The sequence below is a fragment of the Prionailurus bengalensis genome, chromosome A3, assembly GCF_016509475.1.
Source record: "Prionailurus bengalensis isolate Pbe53 chromosome A3, Fcat_Pben_1.1_paternal_pri, whole genome shotgun sequence".
NCBI lineage: Eukaryota > Metazoa > Chordata > Mammalia > Carnivora > Felidae > Prionailurus > Prionailurus bengalensis.
This window is the reverse complement of record NC_057354.1, coordinates 45,568,995-45,596,473: the sequence shown is the minus strand read 5'-3', so window position 1 is coordinate 45,596,473 and position 27,479 is coordinate 45,568,995. Positions and strand designations below refer to the sequence as shown.

The 27,479-nt window shown below is 37.3% G+C and overlaps 1 protein-coding gene across 1 annotated transcript in view; it reads left to right on the top strand.

Moving 5' to 3' along the window:
• The window catches only part of RALGAPA2 (Ral GTPase activating protein catalytic subunit alpha 2), a 322,478-nt gene that overhangs the window by 116,151 nt on the left and 178,848 nt on the right, over window positions 1-27,479 (top strand). The window contains 5 exon segments of the mRNA XM_043602994.1: window positions 2,093-2,257; window positions 12,086-12,217; window positions 13,931-14,028; window positions 18,875-18,965; window positions 20,383-20,559. Of these exon segments, the coding sequence (XP_043458929.1) occupies window positions 2,093-2,257; window positions 12,086-12,217; window positions 13,931-14,028; window positions 18,875-18,965; window positions 20,383-20,559 (663 nt within the window).

Genomic DNA, 27,479 nt, shown 5'->3' with positions numbered 1-27,479 from the left:
GTAGCTAATACGTGAGAAAGCCAGAAATCAAAGCTAGGCAAGTCCATCTCAAGGCATCACACTAAAAGGACTTATTCCACTGCCTGCCTAGGAAAGGCAGAAAGTGGAAAACTTCTGAGTGATTCAGCTAGGAGGACTTTTGGCTTTGTTGTGTTTCTGGGTAAAAATTGTTTTGAGACCTAGAGTCAGATCAAGGTTGAAAACATCAGCAGTGTTTTCTACTGGGGACAACAATTTGTTGTCATTACTGTTTTAAGGCTGTGACACAGTCCTTGGGTTAATTCACTTGTACTCCAATTTATTATTTAAAGATTTTGAGGCAGTTCATAGAAGCACCTATAATATGAGAGATAAAATACATAAGGTCACGGGGGCAAAATTAAAGGGGGTGGGATTATAGGAGCAGTTATAAATGCCAGAATGCATGCCAGAGAGCCTCCTCTGCTTGTTGGGGAGGGGTGGCAGGCTTGGATTTGACTCTGATCTTCACAGGGTTACAGCAGAGGATCACAGATTACAAGAGGTGAAAACAGTCCACAGCTTAGGTGATACATAGCTTTTCCTGGTCCTAAGACCTGAGAAGAATTTCTGCTCCAAAGATTCATGAAGTGTACTTTGCTGTAGTAGACCACAGCTTCAACAATAGCCTTATTATAGATTGTATCAGCTTTTGCTGGGTGACAGATCACCCCAAAACATAGCAGCTTAAAATAACAGTCAGTTGTTTAGATACTGATTTTATGAGTTGTTAGTTTGGGTTCGACTCAGTTGGGCAGTTCTGCTGGATTCACTCCTGTGTTTGTAGTCAGCTAGGCTGTGAAATAATCATTTAGGCAGCTCTAGGGATTGGCCAGCTGTCAGCTGGGGCCGTGGGAGGGACTTGGCCGTATACCTTTCATCGCCCAGCAGGCCAGCTCAGGCTTTTTGTTCAAAGACTTAAGGTTCCAGGAGCAGCAATGGGGCAAGCCCAGATTTTCAAGTGCATTTCAGATCTCTGCTTGCTCAGTTTTGCTACCAAAGTAAGTCATGTGATGAAGCCCAGGGTTGGTGTGGGAGAGGACAGCAAAGGATGTGAATGTGGGGAGCTGTGAGCCAATTAAGTGATTACTTCACCATACAGACATACAGTTAACGTGACTGATTCTTACATCTTCACTGCAGTCTGTGAGTGGCTGTGTTTATTTATAGGAAGGTAAACACTTCAAAAAACACTCCTGATGGAATGATACAGAACGAATTTAATCATTTAATCAGTGCCCATGGCAAATACTTCTGATTTCTCTCTTATATTGCTTTATTCTAAAAATGGCTTTAAGTATTCACTATGGAAATACTTGCCTTCTAAGCACTGGACTTGTGGAAACAAAATACACTCTCAGGAACCTGGGGGTGAAAACAAACCACAGTTTGTGGCAGCTACCAGCCACATCATACCTGTGCAGAAATCTCTGTCTCATTCTCTTTGCCCTGTATTTCTTTTGGTACCTTGACTACTCATTTGAAATATTTGACCAGAGCAATATGAGAGGAAAGCAGAGAAGTTGGGTTACAAACTGCAGTATTTTATTGTTTTGGAGGTTTGCTAAAATGGGATTTTGTATTATTCATAGATTTTCACTTGACTCTGATTAGAGTTTACAGACACAAATTTCTCTTGGTAATTTGTGGAGAGGTTAGCATCTCCAGGAGGGAGCATTATTCTAAAGCCAGGATCTCTAATTTTGTGGTTTATAAAAGTAGTTTTTGGAGTGACCGGACAGCAGTGGTATAACTTCATTTGACATTGTTCTTTTACTGAGAAAGTTTTATTCACATTTTTTTATATTGGAATGAGTACTGTGATGATATTATTGTTATAAGGCTGTTGGAGATGCTTGAAAAATACTTTGGCAACAGGAATTTCTAGATTACTGTTATGTGCAAACCTTCGTACTGAAGTATAAGGAAATGGTACATTAACTCTTGTTATGCAACAAGAGAGTCTGTAATAAATATAGTTGTACTTATGAAATTTGCTGAGCAACACAGGCTGTGCAATGAATGATAATGACTTCAGCCTTTAGATTATTTTTCTCGTCTTATTCTCTATCAGGTTGTGTTCTAGATTCTCAGAAAGGAACCACTGTGGGGAGATCCTTTTCTCTCAGCTGGCGGAGCCACCCAGATGTGACTGAACCAATGCGATCTAGGAGTGCCACCACATCTGGGGCACCAGGAGTTGAGAAGGCAAGAAATATTGTTCGCCAAAAAGCAACCGGTACACATTTATTTAAATTTTTTCTGTAAGGTCTAGTTGCTATCTAAAATGGATTTATAGGAATAAAATGTTTTAAAGATTTTAAAATTCCGCTCAGAGTTAAATGGGATGTCTCTGTATCTTTTAATTATCTGTTCTGATACTTTTCAAATCCATTTTTGATACTTATTTCTGAGTCCATTGTGAAAAAGAACTTGAGATGTTAATATTGAGTGAGATATTTGTGCAAAAGAGAGAAAATAAATGTTTTTGTTTGAACCTTAGAGAAAATAGATTCTTAGTAATCACACACTTAGTTGCATTATTGTTGTTGAACATTGGTAATCTTAGTGTGGCAACTGTTCCCACACAGGAACAGAGAATAATGCACTTAGTTTTCAGGACTGGAGGGAGACATTTACGTTTTGGGGTTCTTTGGAAAATTGAGCTTTATATGCCTGTTGATGTTGTCCTCCTAGCCTGTTAGAATTAATAAGAACTTGACCAAGAACGCCCAGTTTTTTGGACTTATTTCCTACACTTTTAAAACCAAAAGAGAAATCTTTAAAAAGTAAGCTTGTATCCAGTATTTAATAAGAACTAATAAAACCCCTTCCCTCCAGTGACTCTGAGGCTGTAACTTAGGTTTAAAACAAATTTATCTGAGTTTCCTGTCATTTTTCACATCAGTACTACCACACTGTTCTAATCGATATTCAGCATGCTGACTGCAGAAAGTCACAATATCCTCTGGTCATAAATCAGAGTCATTTACAGTTAACATATTTTACAGTACTTAGTAAAGACTTCATAGAGATGGCTTAGAATCCTGTTGGAGCTTTTACGAAAATACATTGTGCCTTAGCCCTGTCTAATGCTTTTTGCTACAGCATTTGTTGGTAATTATCACCTTACTACATTCACCTCCTGTTCCACTTCTGCTCTCTCCTTCATCCCCTTCCTTGAGGAGAGACTGTTCCTGGTAACAGGCAACTTTGGGGAAGGCTTACACACTGACTTTCATTCTCATCCCAACTCCTAGAAACTCCTTTCTTTCCTCATTGAATCAGAGCAGAAGTTTGCAACAAAGTGTCATCATTCCTGAACTGCCCAGACTCTGTGCTACCCTTCACAGCCCTTGAACTGTAATGATAATAAAATTAATCATTCAAAACACTATGTAAAACTTTATTTTCACACTTTAATGAGCAGCAAACTATTGTATATTGCATGCTCCTTATTCCCCTACTTGGCCAAAGCACAGCCATAGAAGAAATTGCATTTTAGTTTCTCAGCAGGTGTTTTAGACCAACACTATGGAGGTGGCACCATTATTGTTCTCAATAATCCTCGGTGCATTTATGCTAGTGAGCTTCTGTTTTATCAGTGTTCTTAGGCATCTGGAAACATATGGTATTGCATCAGTAAGAGCTCTTACAAAAGTCTGTTTAGACTATGTCGCTTAAAAGTCATAAACATGGCCTTTAGAGTATTAAAAATTAATAACACTTGGAACCATAACTTTTAAAAAGATAATGAGACAAGAGCTATTGAGTTGGATCAATCTATTATCTTCATGTATCTTGCAATACATATGTATTTCCTGTTTTACTTCACATTTTTATCTTTTTAGTTGCCTGTGAAAACAACGGTCTCTGAAGATTTTATTGTATCATGCTGTTTTATAAAACTAATCTATATAGACTATTAGTGGTTTTACTCAGTTCTGTTATTTTTACATTGTGTAATAACTTGCCTTTCCATCTTTTAAAAAGGCCCAGAATACTTTTATGGTAGGTGTTGATAGTGTGGAGGCCACCTTTTAATGTTTATTTATTTTTGAGACAGAGAGAGACAGAGCATGAACGGGGGAGGGTCAGAGAGAGGGAGACACAGAATCCGAAACAGGCTCCAGGCTCTGAGCCGTCAGCACAGAGCCTGACACAGGGCTCGAACTCACGGACCGCGAGATCGTGACCTGAGCCGAAGTCGGCCGCTCAACCGACTGAGCCACCCAGGCGCCCCGAGGCCACCTTTTAATGAGAATAGCATCTCAGGCAGTTTTTGTCACCTTTAGCAGTAAGGTGTTTATCATGGAAGACCCATTTGAAAGTGATTTATTTTTTCTAATCCCAGTACGAGAATAATTTAAGATTATTATATTATAGGGGCGCCTGGGTGGCTCAGTCAGTTAAGTGTCCAGCTCTTGACTTTGGCTCATGTCATGGTCTCGCAGTTCTTGGCATGGAGCCCTGTGTTAGGCTTTTGCGCTGACAGCGTGGAGTCTGCTTGGGATCCTCTCTCTCCCTCTCTCTGCCCCTTGCCCCCACTCTCTCTCTTTCAGAATAAATAAATAAACATTAAAGGAAAAGATTATTATAACTTGCCTCAGTGACTACACTTAATCTAGATTAAGAAAATGATTGAGAAAACGTCAGTGATGGTGGCAAGACAGAAATAATAAAATAAGCAATTGCAGAGTAGAGAAAGAACAATTTAACAGAGAAGGAACTAGTTTGCAACTTAAAAGGAACGGGCAAGGAGAGTCTTAAAGAATTATAAAGGAAAACTTTGCTCCTGAGTGTGAATGATGCTAAAATTTTAGATGTCTAAAATGAGTGATTAAAGCAAGTCAGTTTCCACACAAAGTAATTATTATAATTATAATAATTATAAGTTTTATTATTTCTAAATATCTAGTGATCAGTTTTGGAAAAATACACATTTGATTCATAAAAGGAAAGCTCTTTCAGACGCCCTCTGACATTGAGAGATGAACACATCTTTTAGGAAATTTGAAGTAAGTCAGTTTGACATTCGCATGGAAGTCATTTGAAGTATCATCTTACCCATTTGTGAAGAGTGTGCTGTAATCCCATTGCAGGTAGTCCCTGTGGATTCCCTGTGGGAATCAGACCTGGGAATACTGACAGCCAGAGGAGGGGGGGTTTGAGGGGGAGGGGCAAGGAAGTAAAAACTTTGTTTCACCCTCTGCAAATGTGTCATTACCGTTTGTACTTGTATTCCGTGAATGTGAAATAAAGTGATGTAAAAATAATAAAACAAGTCAACCTTTACATTTTAGTTTTAAGGATAAAACTGATCCCACTGATGGTGGTTTCGTATATATGAGGCATATTCTCTTCCTATGTTTATCTGTTTTCTCAAATGGTCATTTAAATAGTGGTCTGTAGAAAACTTGAGAACATCATAAAGTTCATCCTAAGAAATTATGGATTTAACAAGCATGAAATGTGATATACAAGGATGGGTTTCATGGAGATTTTTGCCTTTTTACCCTCAAATATCAAATCTTTTAATGTTCAACTTGACTTTCATGTGTTTCTGTACTTTAGGATATTTAATTTACTAAATGATTTGCTTTTGAATACAGTCAGCTCTCAGTAAACCAATTTTTAAATTATTTATTATTTATAGAACAGTTTTAATCTTAGGCTAGATTTTCCCCTCCCTGCCTGTTGTCTTTTCATGTATGTGTCCTTTAGGAAGGGGAAATGGATTATGGTGTCTGCCCAAATAAACAACCCAAATGTGAGTGTGATACAAAGTGATACAGTGTGAGTGTCCATTCTCCCATGTCATCAGAATGACCGAAGGTTGGCTGTATTTAGAGACTACAGTTAAATACTCTACTTTGTACTGACCTCCTTTAAAGTTTAAAAGACCTTTTTTTAAATTTGAAAGAAAGCCCAGAAAAATAGCAATAAGTTAAAAAAGAAAAGAAAAGAAGTGAAAGATCCTAATGTGCTTCTGACATAATTGTTACTTTATCTCTCCTGGAAGCTAAGCGAAGCCAGTCTATCAGCAACTGTGTCCACCTCTCTGAGGCTTTGCCTGCCACTAAAAGCGTCCCGCTCCTCCTTCACACCGTGAGCGCTCTCTTACCTGGTCTCTCTTACTCCTCTTGCTCTCACAGGCTGTCAGGTACTGTAACGCTGTCTCATGTGTCCGTCAGTGTCCCTGGGCTTCTCCTGCTTGCCTGTAGGCCTTGCTTCCTTTGTTAATACCCCCCACACTGCGCATGCGTGCCTGGCCATTGCACTTTGCATTTATTTTCGGTGAATATTAATAATTGCTTTTATGCAGTTAAATGTTTAGTAGCCATTAGTCAAGGAAAATTTCTGCAGCACCACTGGTCTTTGCTGTAGGACTTTTTGACCCATAGTTTCTACCAATGATGGATGGGCGCCTTCTATACAATGCCTGCAGCACAAAAGTTTTGCTTGCTGTGCCTCCCCAAAATTGATAAACGGGAAAAATCATGTAGGCAATACCTCCTTGGGATTAATAAATTGTAATCATGTGTAAAGTAATAATGTTTATGTTTATCAGTCACACTGATTATTGATTTGAGTAGAAAAAAAAGATGCTAAAAAGTGCTAATTTTCAAAACAAGGAAACATTGTTCTTGTGCTCCAGCCAATTAAAATTGAGTTCACCCACTTGTAGTTTGTACACAGTGTATTTTCTGGATTACTAAAACGTTATGGCATCAAAAATGGTGATTTTTGCCATAGACCCCTCAAAAAAAGGGTCTACTGTGCTCTGCAGTGAATAATTAGGCCTATGTCCAGTTACTGTTCAGAGATTCTAAAATGAACTGACTTTTCATCGGAGATAGCCTGAGTGTGGCTTTCTGTAGCACTAAATCATGCCATATTGTATGATGATGTAGTGTAGTAAAGCATAATTAAATCTTACTTCCCCTGATGAGCATGTAAGATGTCATATTATTTAATTCACAGAATATGAAGGAAGAAATTTGTTTCATTGAGACTACGGATTACACTTCTCAGAAAATACTTTTCTCTAGTAGATACCAAAGGTGAAAAGCAATACGAATGGTAACATGATCCCCAGTCAATTAAGTTACTGATGAGCATCAACTACTTGATAATCTGGTTGTCAAAAAAGTACTACTGCCTAGAGATGATTAATAAAGTATCTAAAATAGTTTTGTTTTCTTTTTGGCTGGTATATAGCTAATATACACCCAAAAGGCATTCTTTTCATGGTGAAAAGTTTTTGTTCTTCACAGTGCATTTTTTTCCCCATATTGTTTCCTTTGATCAAGGTTTCTACTAGTTTGTCCGGAATATTTTCTCTTAAGAAATCTATTTTTGTTCACAATCTCAGTTTGGAAACCTTTTTCTCATTCGCTATTATATTTTAGTTTATTCAGATTCTTGATTCATACACACACACACACACACACACACACACACACACACAGAGTTCCAACAGAAGTTAAATATGATTTAGAACAGTGGTTCTCAACTGGGGATGATTTGGCCCCCCAGGGAACATTTGGTTGTTACAGCTGGGGCAGTGCCTAAACACCGGCCCCTAGTGGGATGCTGCTGAACACCTGACAGTGGCTACACAGGACAGCCCCTACCATGAAGAATCATCGGACCCAAAATATCAGTAGTGTTGAGGTTAAAAGACCCTGATTTGGGGTGAAGCAAAGCAGGCCATGCCAAGTCAGTATTTTCCTGCCTTTGCCATCTTTATTCCTGGTTTTATAGCATGAAGGGTAAAGGGACTTAGCCGTGTAGTGACACTGAGAACAGTCTGCTGTTCCTTGTGTTTTATCTGACAGCTACAGTAGTGAACTCCTCCTTAGTTCACTAAGGAAATGATGCCATTTCCCTTTGGAACTGTCCTATCGAGAGACTAGGCCAGGAACAGTGCATATCAATCCTACTTTAGATTGTGCATTCTCACCGGTTGGCACATGAGAGTATTAAATTTCTGCCCCAATTTAAATCCTAGTGTGTTGGCATATATTGCTTACCTATGGCTAAGTTTAGATATAGGTAGATGTATATCCACCTATACGTAGTATGCAGACACTTTTAATGTTGACTTTCTGGCCACAAGGTCTTTACTATAAAAATGATTGCTAATTTTGTTTTCATTTGTTAACATTTCTTATTTTTGTTTCTTGTCTATATGTAAAAATTGCTTTAATAATCTAAACAATAGAGGATTACTTACCTTCAGCCATGATTATATTTATTCTGGTCCCTTTGGGACTCTATTTGGTGGCAGCAGATTTTGGGGAAAGTAATAACCACCTGTATCCCATTTATATGAATAGCTACATAAACACTCATGTGGGAAGTAGAACTGGCAGTTTGGTGATTTTTCCTTCCTCTCCTTTGTGAGAACAATGCTTTCCAGCTGTTTTGCAATTTTAACTGCTTTTATGTTGGGACATTTATCAGTCTGTAGTGCTTATAGGCCATGCTGATGATAGATTTTATTTTTCCTTTAGGGCCATTGTAGTTGTAGCAATTAGAGGTTCAGTGATCTTCTCTCATTCTAAAAGAGACTTAATGGTACCAAACTGAAAGCCTTGTTTGGCTGCTTCTGCCTCTGGTTGTCAGGCTTGCAGGTAGTATCCAATTGTCAGGAAGTGCTTGTTGTCAGGGTCTGGGCTGGTTCACCTTTGGACCTCCTAAGAAACCTCAAGATGTTGAGTTGACTTCTATCTCTTGTGCTTTTTAATAGTCTCAAGTTGGTCTTATGAACAATGCTTTTAAAAAGAAATTAAACTATTCATTTTGCCTTTGCAACCTTGTATGAGGGATAAATGGAACCCAGAATTTTGGTAATTGAAGAATGAGTCTCATTTCATTTAATAAGATTGATTAAGAAAGGCTTAGATTAAAGACTGAGTGAAATTGCTTTGAAAAGTGGTCAGACGTCTGGAATAAATAGAAGTTTCTAAAGACTTTGCACTCTTAATTTAATTTAATCATGTGGATTTTTCTCTCAGTGGGAAAAATGAAGTAATTCTAATTTGATCATTTTCCTGGTGTTTTGAGTGGAGCCTTAGAAAGCAGTGATTTTGTAATGGTACTGTGTAGTTGACACTATCAAGAAGCTAGAAGGTTAGAACTTTTAAAATTTGAGTTATTAGGGTAGCAATGCTTGCGAGACAATGAATGATTTGGTGAATCTGAGATAGAATTTAGCTCTTTGAAGTGATTTGAACAAATTGTGTGGTACTCAAAACAGAGAATGTGTTAGACCTAACCAGAATTTATAATGTAATTTTTTATATAACTTAGATTGTTCATGCTTTGAGTATCACATAATCCTGTATCTTGATATTTGCATATCAGTATTAAATGGTCTTAATTTGTTACGAAACAGCAACACTGTGGAAGGGGAGCAGTTTTGACATTTGTCCCTTTCTTAACAAATAAAAAGCCAGCAGAGGGAGCTCAAGAGCTGTTTAAGAAAAAAAGTATCAAGAAACTATTTTTGGTATTCATTTGTTCATTTATGCAAGGCATATATTGACTATATACTTAGTATAAAGTGTGAGAAAGGCCAAGAACTGTACATTTACAAATCAGAAAATTGGATTTTAATTGTGAGATAAGAATTTTAAATTCTTTTTCCACACTAGATCACTTAACAGTCAACTAACTATAGGAGTAGCTCGGGGAACCAATAGCATAGCAGTCCTCACAGTATGCTTGACATTATGATTCTCCCCTTTCTTTCCACCCTCATCATGGATGCTCCCATCCTCACCATTTCTGGTGATTTCTGTGGGCTTGGACCTTCTCCATCAGAGAAGTCCCTACCAACAGTTTTACAAAAACAAAGCCTTAAAGCTGCATTAGGCCAGCCTGTTGGGAAGGCACACCAGCTGGTGATGGCAGGCTCTTCATCCGTCTGTTGTGTTGAGGACCAGTGGGGACACTCGAATTTGGAAACCATGGTGCTGTGACTGTACGGTATCCCACCAGATGGCGATGTTCTTTATCTTTAAAAAGATGCTGCCAGTGTTGGCCTGGCTCTTATTTGTTTCTGCTCCTAGCCCAGAAACCAACATCTACCAGTTTTTGGCATCAAGTTTAAGTGAATAAAAGCCACTCTTCCCACTGTCCATAAAAACTGGCACTTGCCAATCATTTTTAGAGAATTAGGAAGCTCTTGGGCTCCCTCTACTGATATTAGATTAACAAGTAGGTTCATTAACGAATATAAACACTTCCCAGAAGGTTTCAGTATCTTGCATAATTAGAATAAACAATGAACGAAGGCAGCAGGGAGGGTCTGGTCTCATGGTATCATCTGGCTTCTGTTGCCTAATGCTGAGGAGCCTAGAAGCAGACCTGTGAAAAGGGCCTAGTCTAAGCTTGCAGATGTGTGGGGAGATCACAAACATGTACACATGTCTTGTGTCTCTCTGTGGGAAAATGAACAGTTCTTGGCTATTCAAGAGAAGAGAAGGGCAAAGACAACCTGGAAGAGATGCAGCTTTAATGGGTCTGTGTGCTCTTGTCTTGCTACCTTGACTGTCTTTTGCTTATGCCCTAAGTTCAGCTTCCCGTCAGTGCCTAAATTTAGACTATGGCCCAGTATTCTGAATTATAAATGAAGGGTCACACAAACTTCATAGTTTTAAAGTCTCATTACGTGTATCAGTGTACTTTAAAGTAGAATTTTTGTTTGGATAGTAAAAATAAAGCAGCACCCTTCTCTTGAAGTCCTGTGTGTTACATGTAGAGTAATACATACATACAACTTGACTAGGGAGAGCCAGCACTTTGGCTTATCTTTGGAGTAAAGGGTTGTACTGAGGGTGGCACAAGGGCAGTGAGCTTCATTTCAGGTGAGGAAGTGGTTGACACTGCCGGGTAAGATAATACAGGCTGAATTTTTATCTTAGAAGGAAGGATACTTTAGCTAAATTAAAATTTTTAGAAAATATGTTACAGCTATGTAGATGTAAAGTTTTATGACTGTTGGAGTGAGTGTGGAGTCTGCTGAGGGACCACATGGCAAGTCCTGTAGGAGGGGTGTCCAGGTAGCAAGGGAGGGAGGAAAGGAGGCAGGAACAGGTCTGAGGGTAGTGTGGAAGAGTGAGCCGCAGAAAGGAGAGAGCAGTAGGTGCAGGTGGGCTAGGATTGCTGGAGACTAAAGTGAGTCAGAGCTCCTGTGGGGGATCAAATTTGTGGGGAGAGGTCAGGGGGAGCCCTATGTCCACTGTGAGGATCCCAGGCTTGGCTGTACAATGATGGGGGGCCTCGGCAAGAGAGAAGTGGTGCAGTCAGATCTTGGTTTTAGAGGGACCTCTCTGGAGCCACATAGAGAATAGAGAACTCATTCTCTGGGAGAATATAGTTTGTAATAATGCTAGCTGAGATTATCCAGTGGCCAGTACTCACCTATGGTTTTCTATTTTATAACAATTATGTATTAATTCTCCAAAAATGCCAGTGGATCATTTTTGTACTTTAGTGATTAATTCAGCATTGCATTTGGTGGTAAAAGCTATTAAATAATTGTAGTATTTTATTTTGGACAGTTGTGCATTTATCTGTTGAAAGGAATGAAATTCCCGTTTCCTTTTATCTTCCTATAAGAGAGTGTGTGTGTGCGTGTGTGTGTGCGTGTGTGTGTGTGTGTGTGTGTGTGTGTGTGTCTTTCTACTCTCATCAAATGTAAATTACCTATTCTGTGTATTTCCTGGTTCCTGCATTCCTTGGCATGCCCGGCTCTGAAATTCCAAGTGACTTTCACAGTTCTCAACCATTTCTGCAGCTTTTTCTCTTTTTTTTTCTCCATTTTGAAAATAAAATGCTTTGCAAAACTTAAAACGTATTTTTAGAGTGGAATATTACTTGTTAACAAGTGTAGAAAGAAAACTTTAGTATGTAAATGCAGATTATCTTATTGTATAATTTTGGACTGGGGGGAAGTATCCCAGACTACATTTTTAGAATCAGTTGGTTCAAGTGGTGAAATTATTTTTAAAAATCTTTGAATACATCTCCGCATGTTTTGTGTTAATGCCCACAGAAGTGGAAGAATGTCAGCAATCAGAAAATGCCCCTGCCATGGAATCTGGCTGCCTGGGGTCAGAGCAGCACATCATTCGTAGCAGCAGCACACCTGACGTCACTGAGCCGCCCCGCCCAGATTCCTCTCAGGGTACGGAGTAGCTGCAGTGGTTAAACAATACAGGACTGTGGATCCTGGCTGGGAAGGAGCTGCACGCCGTATTGCTTTCTGCGTTTATTCTAACCCCACTCAATTTATTTCAAGGAAACTTGCTTTTTAAGTTGATAGCAAGGATGTGATTTCTGGCAATGAAATATTTTCACTGTTTAATACACTTATCTAAAATTATATATACTTAGGTGCACCTCTTTTTTTTAATGTTTATTTATTTATTTTGAGAGAGAGAGAGAGAGAGAGAGAACACAAGCAGACAAGCAGAGGAGGGTTAGAGACAGAGAAGACAGAATCTCCAGGCTCAGAGCTGCAAATGCAGAACCTGACGCGGGGCTCAAACCCACAAACTGTGAGATTGTGACCTGAGCCAAAGTCGGATCCTCAACCATCTGAGCCACCCGGGTGCCCCTAGGTGCACCTCTTTTAAGAGTAGCCTGTTTGGGGACTAGAGAGAAGTCCAGTGGTGGCTGGAGTAGGTGGGAAGCAGAGAATGTCACACCACAGGGTTCCGTCGAGCGGCAGAGTTAAGTAGGAGGCAGGGTAGGAGCATGCAAGAAAGGGTCTTGTGAGGAGAGCCATAAAAGTTGACAGTGAGAATGGAGGGCTGGCTGGACTTGTGAAAAAGTTTATTAGCAGCCTGTGAACTCTGCTGAGGCTGAAAATAAGCACTGCTGATGGCATCCATCTACACAGTGTCTCTGACACCTTCCAGCAAAGCAGAGAGGCAGATGGTCAGATCTGTAAACAATGAGTGATGTGTTTTACAGGGAAAGTGCATGTTTCAGTTGTGTCTGGTGGCAGTGAATATGCTTATTATTTAGTTTTAGTTTCATCAGTTAAGTAAGAGATAAACCATCTTGCTTATCAACAGGTTATCTCGTAGCCTCATCAAAATAGGGAAGTATTCCCTCTTAGAAATTTTCTTGAAGTAAGAAGATACACTAAAATAATTTGAGAAATGTATTATCTGAAAGATTTTCTGTTCTCTGAAAGGTTTGGTATAAGACTGTTTTAAACTTTTTTTTCCCCTTAAATATTTGGTAGAATTCACCAGTTGCCTGGAATTTTCCTCTAGGAAGATTTCAAAAAAATATTCACATTTTTAAATCATTTTAAGACCATTAAAATTTTCCTTTTCCTGTTTTGACTCAGGTAAGTTGTGGTTTTTCAGGAATTTGTTCAGTTCATGTAATCTTTTCAAATTTATTGGCCCCAGATTATTCATAAAACCCTCTTATGATCATTTTAGTGTTTATAGGCTATGTGGTGATATTCCCTTTTTTATCACTGATACTGATAAGTTCATGCTTTCTCTCATCAGTCTTTATTCTTGAGCAATACTGAACCACCTTCCTGCTCTATTTTCCTGTCAGCTCACCTGGCAAACTCAGGCAGCTTTCCTCTGAGATCCCATTCTCAAGGCCCCTAGGAGAGTCTTGTTACCTTCCCCTGTGCTGGCATAATGTGCTAGGTGGACCTATTGGCTGCACTCAATTCAGTCTCTTAAAAGCTATCTGTGGGTCAAAGATTCTATAGGGTAGACTTGACTCATAGACTATCAGTTTGCCAGATCGTAACTCCTATTTTTACGTATCTTAGGATATCTAAATTTGATTACTTACATATAAATTTTTTTCTCCAATTTTATCATCTAAAATATTTTGTTAATTTTTTCCCCAAAATCTCTAGGTCAAAAGGTAGAAAATATACAGACTTTGAGTTCTGCAGAGTCCAAGCCTATTCAAGAAAATAAAGGATATGTGAAGAAAGAACATGAAGGAATAACAGTAAGATATTTTCAAACTATATCAGTTTGTAATTAAAAATAAACATACAAATTATTGGCATAATAAATACGCTTATTAGTGGCAGTTCTTTTAAAACATTTCTCCATTTAGATGTGTTATTGCCCTGAACAACCCTGAGAGCTCTTAAAGGCTTTCTTACTTTCTGTGTAAAATTATAGTCACACTACAAAAATAGAAAAAAAATTAGCATGAAAATGGAATTTACTTCTGGTCTGTACCTGGCATTCTATATTTTTAAGCAGGTATCCTTGCCTGTCAGACGTATATTCAGATTCCCTGTTCCTGAAACTGCTTTAGGTAGCATGTTCCACCTGACATGAGTTGCTAGATAAGTGATTTTTTTTTTGCAAAGATCAGTTATGATTTCTTTTTTAGAAAAATGTAAAATAGCATTTATCTCTTTAGACTGAATATAAAGTATAAAGAAGAAAAACTAAAAAGTAGCCCACATTTCATGCATGCACGTGACTCCTGCTTAGTCATTCTTTAAAAATATGTAGATATATATTTATAGAAAACTCAAACATAACAGAAAGGTGCACAATAAACAGAGAAAATCTCTCTCTAGTCCTCCCTGCCTAGAAGATAACCAGTGTTAAAATTTTCTGTCTTTATTTTTAAAGGGCATGTATCTTTTTATATATGTTTATTTATACTTGTATGTATGTCATATATACATAAACATGCATATGTTTATGTATACTTATATACTAATAAATATATGTTCTGTATATACCTGCATGTGTATTTTGACAATATATGTATATTTCATACATATATGTATGTTTCAATAATCAAATAAATACCTATATGCCCACCACCCAGTTTAAGAACTAGAATTTTTCCAGTGCTGTTGCTTTGGCCTATATATGTTCCTTCCTTGTTCCCTCAGAGAATGTTATATTGGCTTTGTGTTTATCATGTCCTTGCTTTGCTCTATAGTTTTGTTCTATATGTATGTATTTCCACATTATATTCTTTAGTGTTCCTTATTTATAAACTTTATTAAGTGATTTTATTGCTTTTGTTCACTCACATGTTTCTAAGATTTATCAACACTGTGGCGTGTAGCCTAAGTTTTCTCTACCATATGACACTCCATTGTGAATATGTCACAACTTATTTTTCCATTCTCTTGTTGATGGATAGTTAGATTGTTTCATCTTTTTTTTATTAATGAAAAATGTAGCTATGTGCACTCTTGTATATGTTTCAAGATCTACATGTTTGAGATTTTTCTTTATGGTGACTATCTAGGCATGGGATTAATGAGACATAAAGTAGAAGAATATTCTTTACAAGAGACTGTATGTTTTCCAAAGTGATTACACCACTTATATTTCTGCCAACAATGTGTTGAGTTCCCATTCATCCACATTTTTGTCAATACTTGCTATTGTCAGATTGTGAGTTAGGTGGATGAAAATGGGAATTCATTTTATTTTGCATTTTTCAGATTACTAATAAAGTTTAAAATATTTCCACATGTTGATTGACCATGTGTGTTTCATGTGATGTCTTTGACATTTTCTTATTGATTTTTTTTTTCTTTTTCTCTCTTATTTGTACTAATTCTTTATATAGTCTGAAGAGTAATCCTATTTTGGTTATGTTTCTAGAAAATATTTTTTTCCAGTGTATGGTTTATATTTTCACTCTCTCAATGGTGTATTGATGAACAGAAGTTCTTAATTTTGGTATTTTTGATTATTAATTATATTTATAGTTAGGTTTATGAAATATTAAAATGCCAACTCTACAAGGATAAGAATATTTAAGTGTTTCAGTTTTGCTGTACACATTTAAGTCTTTTATCTATCTTGAATTGATTCTTATTTATGGAGGTAGGGATCTAATTTTATTTTATTTTTTCCCACATGGATAACCACTTGTCCTTGGTCCCATTTATTGAATTCATCTTTCCTTCATTGATCTGAAATGATACCTCTCTCTCATATATACTTATCTTGACTGATTGGTAACTTCGTGTTTTTGGCCAGTAGTACAACATCTTAATTACTGTAGTTCCTCCACTTCTTTATCCCTTCCCCCCACCTTCTATTGGAAGCTATTTTTTTACTATCTTTTGTCTTTCATTGTTGTTTTTGAGAGTTCTGTCCATTCTGTTTAGTTGTCATTCCTTGCTATTCTTGTCCTTGCCCTTCAGTTTTCTTGCATTATATTTAGGTGCATTTTCTTTTGGTTTATACATTTGTCCTTTTTTGTATACGCTATGTGCCATGCATCTTGTTCTTCCATTGTTTCTGGAAAATTCTTGGTAGTCATTTCTTCAAATATTGCCTCTTGTTTGTTCTTTCAGCTCTTTTTTTCTGGAATTTTGAGTAGAAATATATTTAGACTTTCTCATTCTGTCTTCCACATTCTTATGTCTCTTTTCACATTTGCCACTCTTCTTGACCCTCTGGTACATTCTGGGTGATTCATTAGATCTGTTTTTCAGATCTTTGTTTTTTCATATGGAGTTGGCTATGTAATACTTCCACTGAGTTTTTTAGTTCAACAATGATAACTTTTGCTTCTGAAAGTTCAGGTTAATTCTTTTCAAACATTCTTGTAATTTCTAATAATTTCTTGTTGCTTGCTCATTTTTGTGATTGCTCATTTTTGTGATTTCCATCTTTTATGTCTTTAAAATAGTCACAAATTACAATTCTAAATTCTTTTTCTGATTGTCTGAAGTCCTTGCGGGGAGGGGCGGGTAGGAGTGGGGTCTAAATCTAGTATTTGTTGTTTCTGAGACTCTTGTACGTGATGATTTATTTCCTTGGGTATGATCTTTGATTATGAGTTCCTAGCTGATGGATCTTAATCTACAGGAAATCTGGATGTCTGAAGTGATGGAGTTTCACCAGGACAATGTGCATTTGTTTCTTCCAAGAGCCAATGAGTGCTCCTTTAACCCTGGAATCTCAGTCCTTTTGCCACTGGCAGTGGCAATAGTAGATTTACCCTTATGGCAGCCCTGTTTTCACTGCTCTGGTTTCTACTCACTTTGTGGGGGGAGTATGGATCACTGGGAGATTTATTCTACTTCCCTGTGAGCCTGAAATTCTTACATAAAATCTATTTCTATAGCTGGAGGAAATTCCAAACATCTTTCATATAGTCAGAACCACCCACATTCTGCTTTTTAGTTGAGGAAAGATCCTGGGTATATTTCTGTTATCACATTAGGTATATATCATCCTTCTTTAAGGCTGGGTAGTATTTTTTTTCATGTACTGTTAATCTTCTAGATATTTCATCCATGACCTACTTCTGTGCTTTAGCTTAATAATTGTCCTGTCTTTTAATTGTATATCTCAGCCCCTCCTTTTCATTTGTTTGCTTGTTTAATATTTTTCCCTTTAGTTGGCTCATTGAACCCTAGGTTTCTTACACACTTTGCACTGGAGGACCTTAAATTCACATCTTCATTCTTGACTTAATCCTCTATTTCACTCCTAGATTTTTATTGCCCACTTACGGTACATTTGCTTTGGATATTTAGCCTAAATATGAAAATTAAAACATCAGAAATCTTCTCAAGTTCCTTTATCCTTATGCTTCCTTCTTTCCTCCCTCCCTCCCTCCCTCCCTTCCTTCCTTCATCACCATCATTCCTATGGTTCCCTAGGTTCATATCCTTTTGTGATTTAATTTTCCTCCACTCCCATATACAGGTCTCGTATAAGCTCTTGTCTGTCATTCTACAGCATTTTCTTATTTATCTTTTCTTCTCCTTTTCCACCATCAAAAGCCTTATCATCTCATTCCTTATTCAGTCTAACAGTTCATAGCGGTTTTCTTCTTAATTTTAATATATCCCACAGATGACTACTAGACTTATCTTTCTAGTTGAATTTTTAATCACAGTAAACTATTATCTGGAACATACAGTTGCTTGTTTTGTCAATATTGGGTTGAAATTTGTAAGCCTGATGTTGAAGGCCCACTGGCAGCTACCTCTTTTAGAAGGTGGTCTGCGTTTTCTTCTTAACATTTTCCTTCTTCGCCTGACTGCCTTGCATGGCCTGCTATAATCAGCTTCTTTTCCTGCACATAGAACTTGCTGATTACCACTCAGTGCTTCCTGCCTTGAATCCCCTCCTGCCTTCTCTCTACCACTTCATGTCTGTTGCCTTCTTGAACAGCTGTCCTGTAACTGTGAGCCGATTAAGGTAACACTTTACTCTGCATACCTTTTAGAGAGAGTTTGCTTGCACATTTTGCTTATGTACACTGTGATCATTATGTGTAATGTGTATGTTTTGTCTCTCCAAGCAAGTTATAAATTTTAGAGGATGCAGATTGCCTCCAAATCTTTTAGTCGTCTCTATTTAACACGAGGTTTAGGTGTTGAGGCGGTGCTCAGGAAAGTCTGTTGCATATTTCACAAAGAGGCACTGAGTGACTTTTAGATGCCTAGATAGAATTTACACATTCCCTGCTTGCACACTCACCATTCCTGGGTAACTTAGGCCCTCTGCAAATTGGCTTCATTATGTATGTGTGCTCAAGCAGAAGTACAAATAAAACTTTAAAAATAAATTATTTCCATATAATTTGGCATCCCTGCTCGGTAGATCAATTTAATTGGGTGTCACTTGAAAAAGAAGAAGCCAAAAATTTCAGATCTTGAGTAATTTTATAATTTAATTATAGTAATTTGTGAACACATATCCTTCAAGTGGAAAACATCATTCAATTTTTTGTTGCTGTTATTATTGTTTGTTTCTTTTTCTTTATAAATGTGGACTAGAAACTTAGTCTTGTAAAATTAGAACTTTCCTGTAACAAATGCAATATTTCTTTTTGTCTGAAGATCTTAGTCAGAAGAAGCAGCAGCCCTGCTGAATTGGATTTAAAAGATGATTTGCAGCAGACACAAGGAAAATGTAAGGAAAGACAGAAGAGTAAGTTCCAGGAAATGTGGTCTGTGTTCGTCCCACTTAAGAGTGGATCTATTTTGTTCTCTTATAACTTGTATCTTATCCTCTGAAGAGTCACGGTTGTGAATTGGGACATTTTTATTCCTGGAATCCCAGGATTGATGGGTGGTTAGTCGATACATACAGTAAACCAGGTCCAGTCCATTATGTGTGCCTTAGAGGCCTGTCCTTCCACCCCAGGTCTTTCTCCAGGTAAGAGGCACAACCAAGGTCAATGGCTGGGTGAGCAAACAAACCCAGAAGGAAAACTGGTCTTCTCCAGAAAGTTCCCACAGGCTAGGAACAAAAAGCTTCAGAAGCACATTGAAATCAATGGTATAAGTATTTGAAATTTGATTCAAATCCTTGGATATATTATATATTGTAATCTGTGGCCCTAATACTTTGCTTCCATGAAGTCAGGTACCTGGCCATGCCCTTCTCAGATTGCATAACAGGCAGTTCCTGCAAATCGAGGCTGGTTTTGGTAGAGGCAGAGGAGCTCCTCTTAGGCTCCACCTTCAGACCCTGTGGGCTTGGAGTTCTGTGGTAGATGAACTTAGGGACCTAACAGGTTGGTTTCTGGGGCAACTTTCAGTTTATCTGGTGGCTGGGACAACTTGTAGTTCTTGGCAAGTGAAGGAAGGACAACAAATCCCAAGCAACAAGGCTGAGGGATGGTCAGCAAATACAAAGAACAGACAGAAGAGTAGGCAGACAGGAAGGGTAGACACATAAAACTGTTATGAAGTAGACAGGAGACTTGGAGGGGTAGACTGTCTAGGTCTGTTTTGTGTCAGACTAAATAGCTCTATACGGCTTAATAGCCTTTGAAAGCATCATTGTATGATGACAAATTAGAACTTTTTAGTGTTTAAAGGGGAGAAAATTTCTTTTGGAGAAAATCTTTTGCAGTTGGACACTTCATCCCTCAGTGAGTGTGGGTGATTGACTCTGGGTTTAGGACTAAATATTGAGCTCAATGTATAAAGCATCCTTAGACTCTTACGGCTAGGAGAATAATCTTGCATTCATGGTGAAATGAATTCCCACCTTCTTCCTCCACTCACTCCTATTTTGTAGCTGTGTATATTGCAATAGAAAGCTTAAGGACCTGATATAATCTTTTGGGTATATAGGATAACTGAATTAAAGACTTCCTTGAAAAGAATGTCACTTCATGTGACATGTTACATTCATGGAGCTTGTAATGACTATCAATGCCCTGTACCTTGGAGGTTTGTTTTGTTGGCAAAGATCCCTACAGAGTCACCTTTTGAGCCCTTATCCCCTGAAAGATTCCTGCTGCGTCAACTGTTTAGTTACTTGCATGTTAGTAATCGGGAGCATTCTGATTTCCAGCAATTTGTTATTTCAGACTTCGGTTCTTCTGTTGTGCCAGGTGAAAGTGTCAGCAGTGACACAGCTCTGGGCTATAACAACGAGGCAGAGCTGTCCATGAGCCCATGGCCAACCTGTGACGAGGACCCGGAACTGAGCACTCCCACAGATGTTGTGACTGACTCTGATGCCCGCCACTGGTTACAACTGAGTCCCACTGATGCTTCAAACTTAACAGGTAACGGCATCTTTGAAAGGCATCAGTGTTACCAATTGGGAATCCCAGAGTTTCCCAGTAGCAAGAATTCTAGGGATCCTTTAGCACAATGATGATGGGGTGCTACCTCCAACCAAATTGGTGTAGTAGCCCCAACCACCTGTTCCTAATCAGTCATGAATTCTCAGAGTCCTATGTGGACCTCTCCACATTGTAAGACATTGGCCAGATAAGGGAGAGAGCAAGCCATGTCGAACCACTGTCCATCATGAGAGGAAGTGGTGATATTCATGCCAAGCCTTTGCCATCCCTGACCACATTTGCTTTACTCTGGAAACAGAGAAGAGTAATTTATCCAACTCACATGTATCATAAATACAGAATAAGTTAAAGAGTTTGAATAGCTTATTGATTAATATTTTCTTTAAGTTTTACAATAAAATATTTGACATATAAGATAAACTGCGACATATTTGTAAGTTATGGCCCATAGTACTAAAATGATCACCAGTGAATCTACTACCCAACTTAAGAAATAGAATGGCTCCCACACCAGTGAAGTTCCCTATAGGCCTTTCTCAAGTCACTTCCCTTCTCTCATCAGCCTGTCAGCCTATCCCCAATTTTTTCAGTAATAATTTCCTAGATTTCTTTATAGTTTTGCCACATGTATCTGTGTCCTCAAATAATGTACCATTTAATTTAAATTTTAAGACTTTAAAAAATGATATCATAATCTGTATTTTTTGCTACTTTTTCCCACAGAGTATTATATTTTTAAGATTCATGAATGGACTACAGAGGCAAACTTTCTAATCTGCATCCAGGTTCTGCCAAGGAATTTCTGTGTGGCCTTGAGAAAGTTAACCTCTCTGTCAATTTCTTTTTTGTAAAATGTGGGTAGTAATAGTCCCCAGTATAGGGTTGTTGGGGGAATAAATGTGTGAACACGTAAGTCAAGTGCACAGAACAGTGCATATGGAAGTGCTCTGCAGTTTTAGCTATACACATGCACATACACACACACACACTCACACAAAGTCCTTCCTGGTCCACCATATTCATGCTTATGGGCAGATATCTCTTAGGAAAACAACAACAAACTAGAAAGCACAAATTGAGTAAAAAGTATTATTAAAATGTTAAAAAACATTATTTTTTGTTTTATTTTATTTTAAGAGTGAGAGCACATGCACATACGAGGTGGGGAGGAGAAGTGAAAGGGAGAGAGAGAATCCCAAGCAGCTCTGTGCTATCAGCATGATGATGGGCTTGATCCCAGGAACCATGAGATCATGACCTGAGTTGAAATCAAGAGTCAGCCACTTAACTGACCGAGCCACCCAGGTGCCCTGAAAATGCTAAAAATCATTTATTAATGATAAATAAAGGCTTAAATTTTACCTTAGTTTTTTTTAACCAAGCACACTTTGGTTTTCATTAATTATGATATAAAATTTAATGAATCTCTAATGATTTTGGAAATTGCTGATGGAGTTACATCAAAACTTCTTAAAATTTGCATAGAAAAATGGTGTTGAATAAAATCTTTTATCTATGAGAGAGGTAAGACTAAGAAGTAAGAACTTAATGTGTATTTAATGTGTGTATTTTAATTTAGATTAGATTTGTGAACAAAGAAAAACAAACCATTTAGCTATAAGTGAATAATGCATTGCCTTATAATCCTTCAGTGCTGTCCTTAAAAGACAGGAAACATCTTTGATCTATGTATTTAAATCTGCCAGTGGTTAGAATAGCCTTGCAGAGTCAGTGAGAAAATGATTGGCAAAATCATGTATTTAGTTTCATAAATTATTGGGTAGCAATTTGTGCTTCTCAAATTTTTGATTGCTTTAAAAATGATTTGCAATTCTTTATATATATAATGACATAGAGATACATGTAATGATTTTAAATAATAATACCATAAATTTATAAAGTATTTAACAGTTTACAAAGAACTTTGAGGCATCCTTTCTGATTCTTTATTGTAAGCAGGCCAAGTCTTCTCAATTCTGTTTTAGAAATGGAGAAACTGAGACCCAGAGAAAATATATTGTCTAGCTAAACTAATTACCACAGCTGGAACTGGCTTCCAAAGTGTTTTGCATTTAGTGCAGTGCTGTCTACTCCTCTCTACTGCATTGCTGTTAAAATTACAATTGCAACACCCTTTAAACTATTTGAGAATTATTTATGCATGTATGGAATAAATGGTTTCTTTGGGTCCAATATACAGATTATTCAAGGGAAATCATCAGCGTGGTACTGTCAAAGGCAATAGTAAATTTTCAGTAAGTTGAATTTACTAAAACAAGAACTAGTTTTAATTATTTTTATTGAAAAGAAAGAAAATTGGGTGCTTACTTCTTTTGTCTGTCCTTTGGAAAGATTAGTTTTGATCCTACTTCAGAGTATGCATGGGACAGGTCAATTTAATAAACTTGTGTGAGGTAATTTCATATGATGCACTCTATGTTGTGATTAACTCCTCCAAATACTTAGTTCTTCTTTGAAATACTAATATAGAGAATAGGTACACTCAGTTCAATAGTTCATCTTGTCATCTGTGAAAAGGACAAACTGTAATATGATAAGGTTTAAGGATTATCACAGCTCTGAATTTAACTTTCTGTTCTTAAGAGAACAATTTCTTCATAAATGTACAAAATAAAATTCATGTTAGCCTGATCTTCAGGACATGCAGAGAATGATCAAACAATTTGAGTGTATCTTTGTTTCTTGTTGAATAATCCTACCAATTACCAAATGTTTAGGATAACAAACTGCTTCTAAAACCTTGAACTCCATCACTAGCAGGTTAACAATTTTATATTTCTTTTCTCATTTACATTATTACACATTTGCTGAAAATAACAGCTAAATTTATTGTTCATTGAAAATGATTGTTGTGAAAGAAGTTATTTATATTCACAGGTTCCTAGAAATAGGGCTATGGCATGACATGTGGGCGCATCCAAACTACCATGGGATTAGTTGCTTACCTTCTAAAATCTTTAAATGAATAATGTATGTCCATAAAGCAGATGAGGAAGAAGAGGGGAGTCAGGCCATAGTGGTGGTCAACTGAATGCCAACTGGCTACTTCTCTACTTTTGATCATCAGAATCCAGGCCTGATTTTTCTGGCTTCAGAATGAAGGTGTTTCAGTTGAGCCTTCGGGTTTGTGCCTTTTGTTTAGTTTTCAAATTGAAAGGGAAATTTATTTCCAAAGCGCCAGCAATGTTTCGTCAACATTCTACCAAGTCTACATAAAATTGCAGCCATGTGAAATCTCCATCTGGTCATAAGTGCCTGTTTTACCAATTACCAAGACATTTCATGACTAAAATCCTTTGCGTATTTAAACAGTTCTATACTTTAGATTTCTCTGTTAAAATCATGTGTGTTTGGAGAAAAATTATGATTTTATTGGTTTGCAAGACTTTCTACTTCAATAAAATGTTTTAAATGCCTTGTAGCATTTAGTAATAATGAAACAGAAAGATACTAGGCTAGTATGCTAGCTTGCTCATGAAAAAGAAAATAAACTAAGTACTTGGTATTATTAGGGTGGCATGAAATTTTCTGAAATCTCTCAAATCCCCATTTTTAATTAAGTGCTGCTTCACTGAGGAACCATCTACATGTAAAATGTCAGCATCTGTTCTGTTACTTATGCCATGAGTGGAAGTAATTTTGGGCAAAAACATTTCAATTCATTTAAAAAAGTGACAATAATATTGAGCATGCAGTCCTTTCGTATACTTCTAAAGGACTCAACATAACTTGATAATGTGATAAGGGGTGTTTCCTAGGATTTTTATCATTGAGGCCTAAATTTTTCTGAGAGCAAAGCAGTAGTAAAACAGACGTTCTACATGGATTCTTTCATAACTGAGAATCTATTAGTTGGCTGGTAGCAGGGAGGTACAGGTGACAAGGTACCTGGCCTACATTTCCTTGGAGTTGTTACTCAGCCAGAGTTCCAGTGTGATTGGAATGCTGGGAGCTGATCTCTCTTTGGATGGCTGCATTTTGGGTGGTGGTAGAGGATGAGACAAAGCTCGTAAATCATCTACTTAATCCCCTTACCTTTTTTTTTTAATCCTCAAAGGATTAAAGGCATCATGACATTCTTTATGAGAAACATAAATGCCATATTATTTGTTCACTTGGGGGCTTATATTGATTTGTAAGTACTCATTAAGCCTTCAACATAACTTCTCAGACTGACAGATGTACTTATTTTACTGATTAAACATTAGGAAGGTGAGTGTCTCTTCTGAGGTTTTGTAAACGTTCGAGAACCTAGAAGGTCTGTCATTAGGCTTTTGCTATCTCTGCTTTCTTTCAGGTACAGTATGTAGGAATTCCAGCTTGGACTATATGTGCTCATTATAATGTCTCTCTTTAACTGATTATATGATTCCTCTGTAAGAAATACAGATGTGTTTTTCTTTAAGAAGGAACAGTGCTTCTGTGTTTTGGAAGGCCCTTCCATGACACTATGTGCCATTGCCATCATTATTAAATCCTTTGTTTCAGTGTCTTGGGATCGTTCCATAACTAATATAATAAGCTCTCAGCAGCTGTCATGGGTGCAGTGTTGGAAGGATACAGAACTGTTCTTGGATCTGCCCCGGCTCCTTGTCAGGTTCACTCCTCCTTGCTCCTTTTGGCCAGCTTGTCATTTCTCTACTTGAGTTCCTTACATCCATATATTGTACTTCCATTTCTTTGATTAGGCCTTAAAACACCAGCAACATATATACTCAAAATGACACCCAGTGGGGGGTTAATTGCCTAGAAATCAGTCTGTCTTCATTTGTGTGGGGTAAGCAGTAGAACTTGGGGATGATTATGTTAATGAAAAGTGTAATAAGACAATAGAAAAAGAGGATTAGTGGTGGAGGCAAGACACAGCTCTTAAAACTCCCTCCAAAGGTTCAAAAGCAAAGCAAAGCAGGGCTCCTGGCTGACTCTTATCTCAGGGTTGTGAGTTCCAGCCCCACACTGGGTGTAGAGATTGCTTAAACAAACAAGAAAACTTAAAAAAAAAAAAAAAAAAGCAAAGCAAAAGCAACTTCAACAGGAAGCTGAAAGTAAGATATTAGAAATAGAATCAAATCAGCAACTACAATAAATATAAACCATATAAACTTGCAGTTGAAATCAGAAACTCATGGAATCAGAAATCTCTTTTACATTGAAGAACTAAAGCCGAGCCATATGATGTTTACCAGAGGTAACCCTAATTGTGTTCAGGAAGACCATAAGTAAGTACATACATTGGTAGCTAGGAAGAAAGATCATTGAGCTAAACTAAATATATGTCAGTTACATAAACTTTAAAGCAGAAATCACTTATTAGTGACAGTAATAGCTCTGAATTTATATGAACTTCATAGCCTCCAGAAATATGAAGCAAAATTTGACAGAATTACAAGGAACTACTAATAAAACCATAATCATAGTGGGAAATTTTAATGTGAGTTCTTATTAATTGATCAGTCAAGCAGAAAAATACTGGAATAGAGAAGATGTACACAATACAATTTATCCTGATTGAATGGATATATATAAAAAACTTTGAACTTCAAAATACATGTGATTTTTAAAAGCACATGGAACATTTACAGAAATTGACCAATTAGATCATTAAGTCTCAACACATGTCCATACTTTGAAACTATACCACATCCTGTGAATATGATGAAATAAAGAACAAAATTAAGAAACTAAAAACTGCACCCCAAATAAATTAAGTCCAAAAGAAACTGTGAATTAGAAAATACCTCAAACAGAACTACAGTGAAAGTTACATACCACAATGTCTAGATTGTAACTGAAGAGTTATATGGAGGAAAATATATGGCCTTAGGTGTGTATATTAGAAGAGTAAAATTATTGGGGTGCCTGAGTGGCTCAGTCAGTTAAGTGTGTCTGACTCTTGATTTTGGCTCAGGTCATGATCTCATAGGTTTGTGGAATCAAACACTGACAGCATGGAGTCTCCTTAGGATTCTCTCCCTCTCTCTCTCTGCCCCTCCCCTGCTCATGTGCTTTCTCTCTCTCTCTCTCTCTTTCTCTCTCTCTCTCTCTCTCTCAAAAGAAAAAAAAAGAAAATTATTGATCTATGTGTTCTATTCAAAAAATTAGGAAAAAATGGCAGAATAGTATATAGAAGTTAATAAAAATGAACTAAGAAAGTTAAGAGAATGGACATATATACTAGAAAGCAGTGAAGATGATCAAAAACAACTCTTCAAAAGCATTAATAAAATAGACAAGTAGGCAGGATTAATTGAGGAAAAAATAATGAGGGTAAAAAGGAACAGAACTACAAAAACAATGTAAGCTTTAAAAAATAATACAGTAAGTTAATTTGAATAGATTTATAAAAATAAAGGACAATTCCCAGTTTTACTGAAGCTTCAAATAAAAGAGAAGCTATTTTTTCCTGTTGCAGAGATTAGAAAGAAAGAAAGCTCCCAAAATTGTTATTTACCTTGTGACACCTTGACAGTAAAACCAGACAAAATGAGTATTGAAAAAGGAAAATTAGAGTCTGTCTCAGTTAAAAGCATATAAATGAAAATCCTATGGGGTACCTGGGTGGCTCAGTTGGTTAAGCATTTGACTCTTGGTTTTGGCTCAGGTCATGATCTCACAGCTTCATGAGTTTGAGCTCCGAGTCAGGCTCTGTACTGGCAGCATGGAGCTTGCCTGGGATTCTCTCTCTCTCTCTCTCTCTCTCTCTCTCTCTCCCTCCCTCCCTCCCTCCCCCTCTCTCTGCCCCTCCCCCACTTGCACTGTTTCTCTCAAAATAAACTTAAATTTTTGTAAACAAAAATCCTAAAAAAAGCATTAGCAAATGAAATCCAAGAATATTAGGAAAAGGTCATACATACATCAGAGCTAAGAGAAGTTCACTT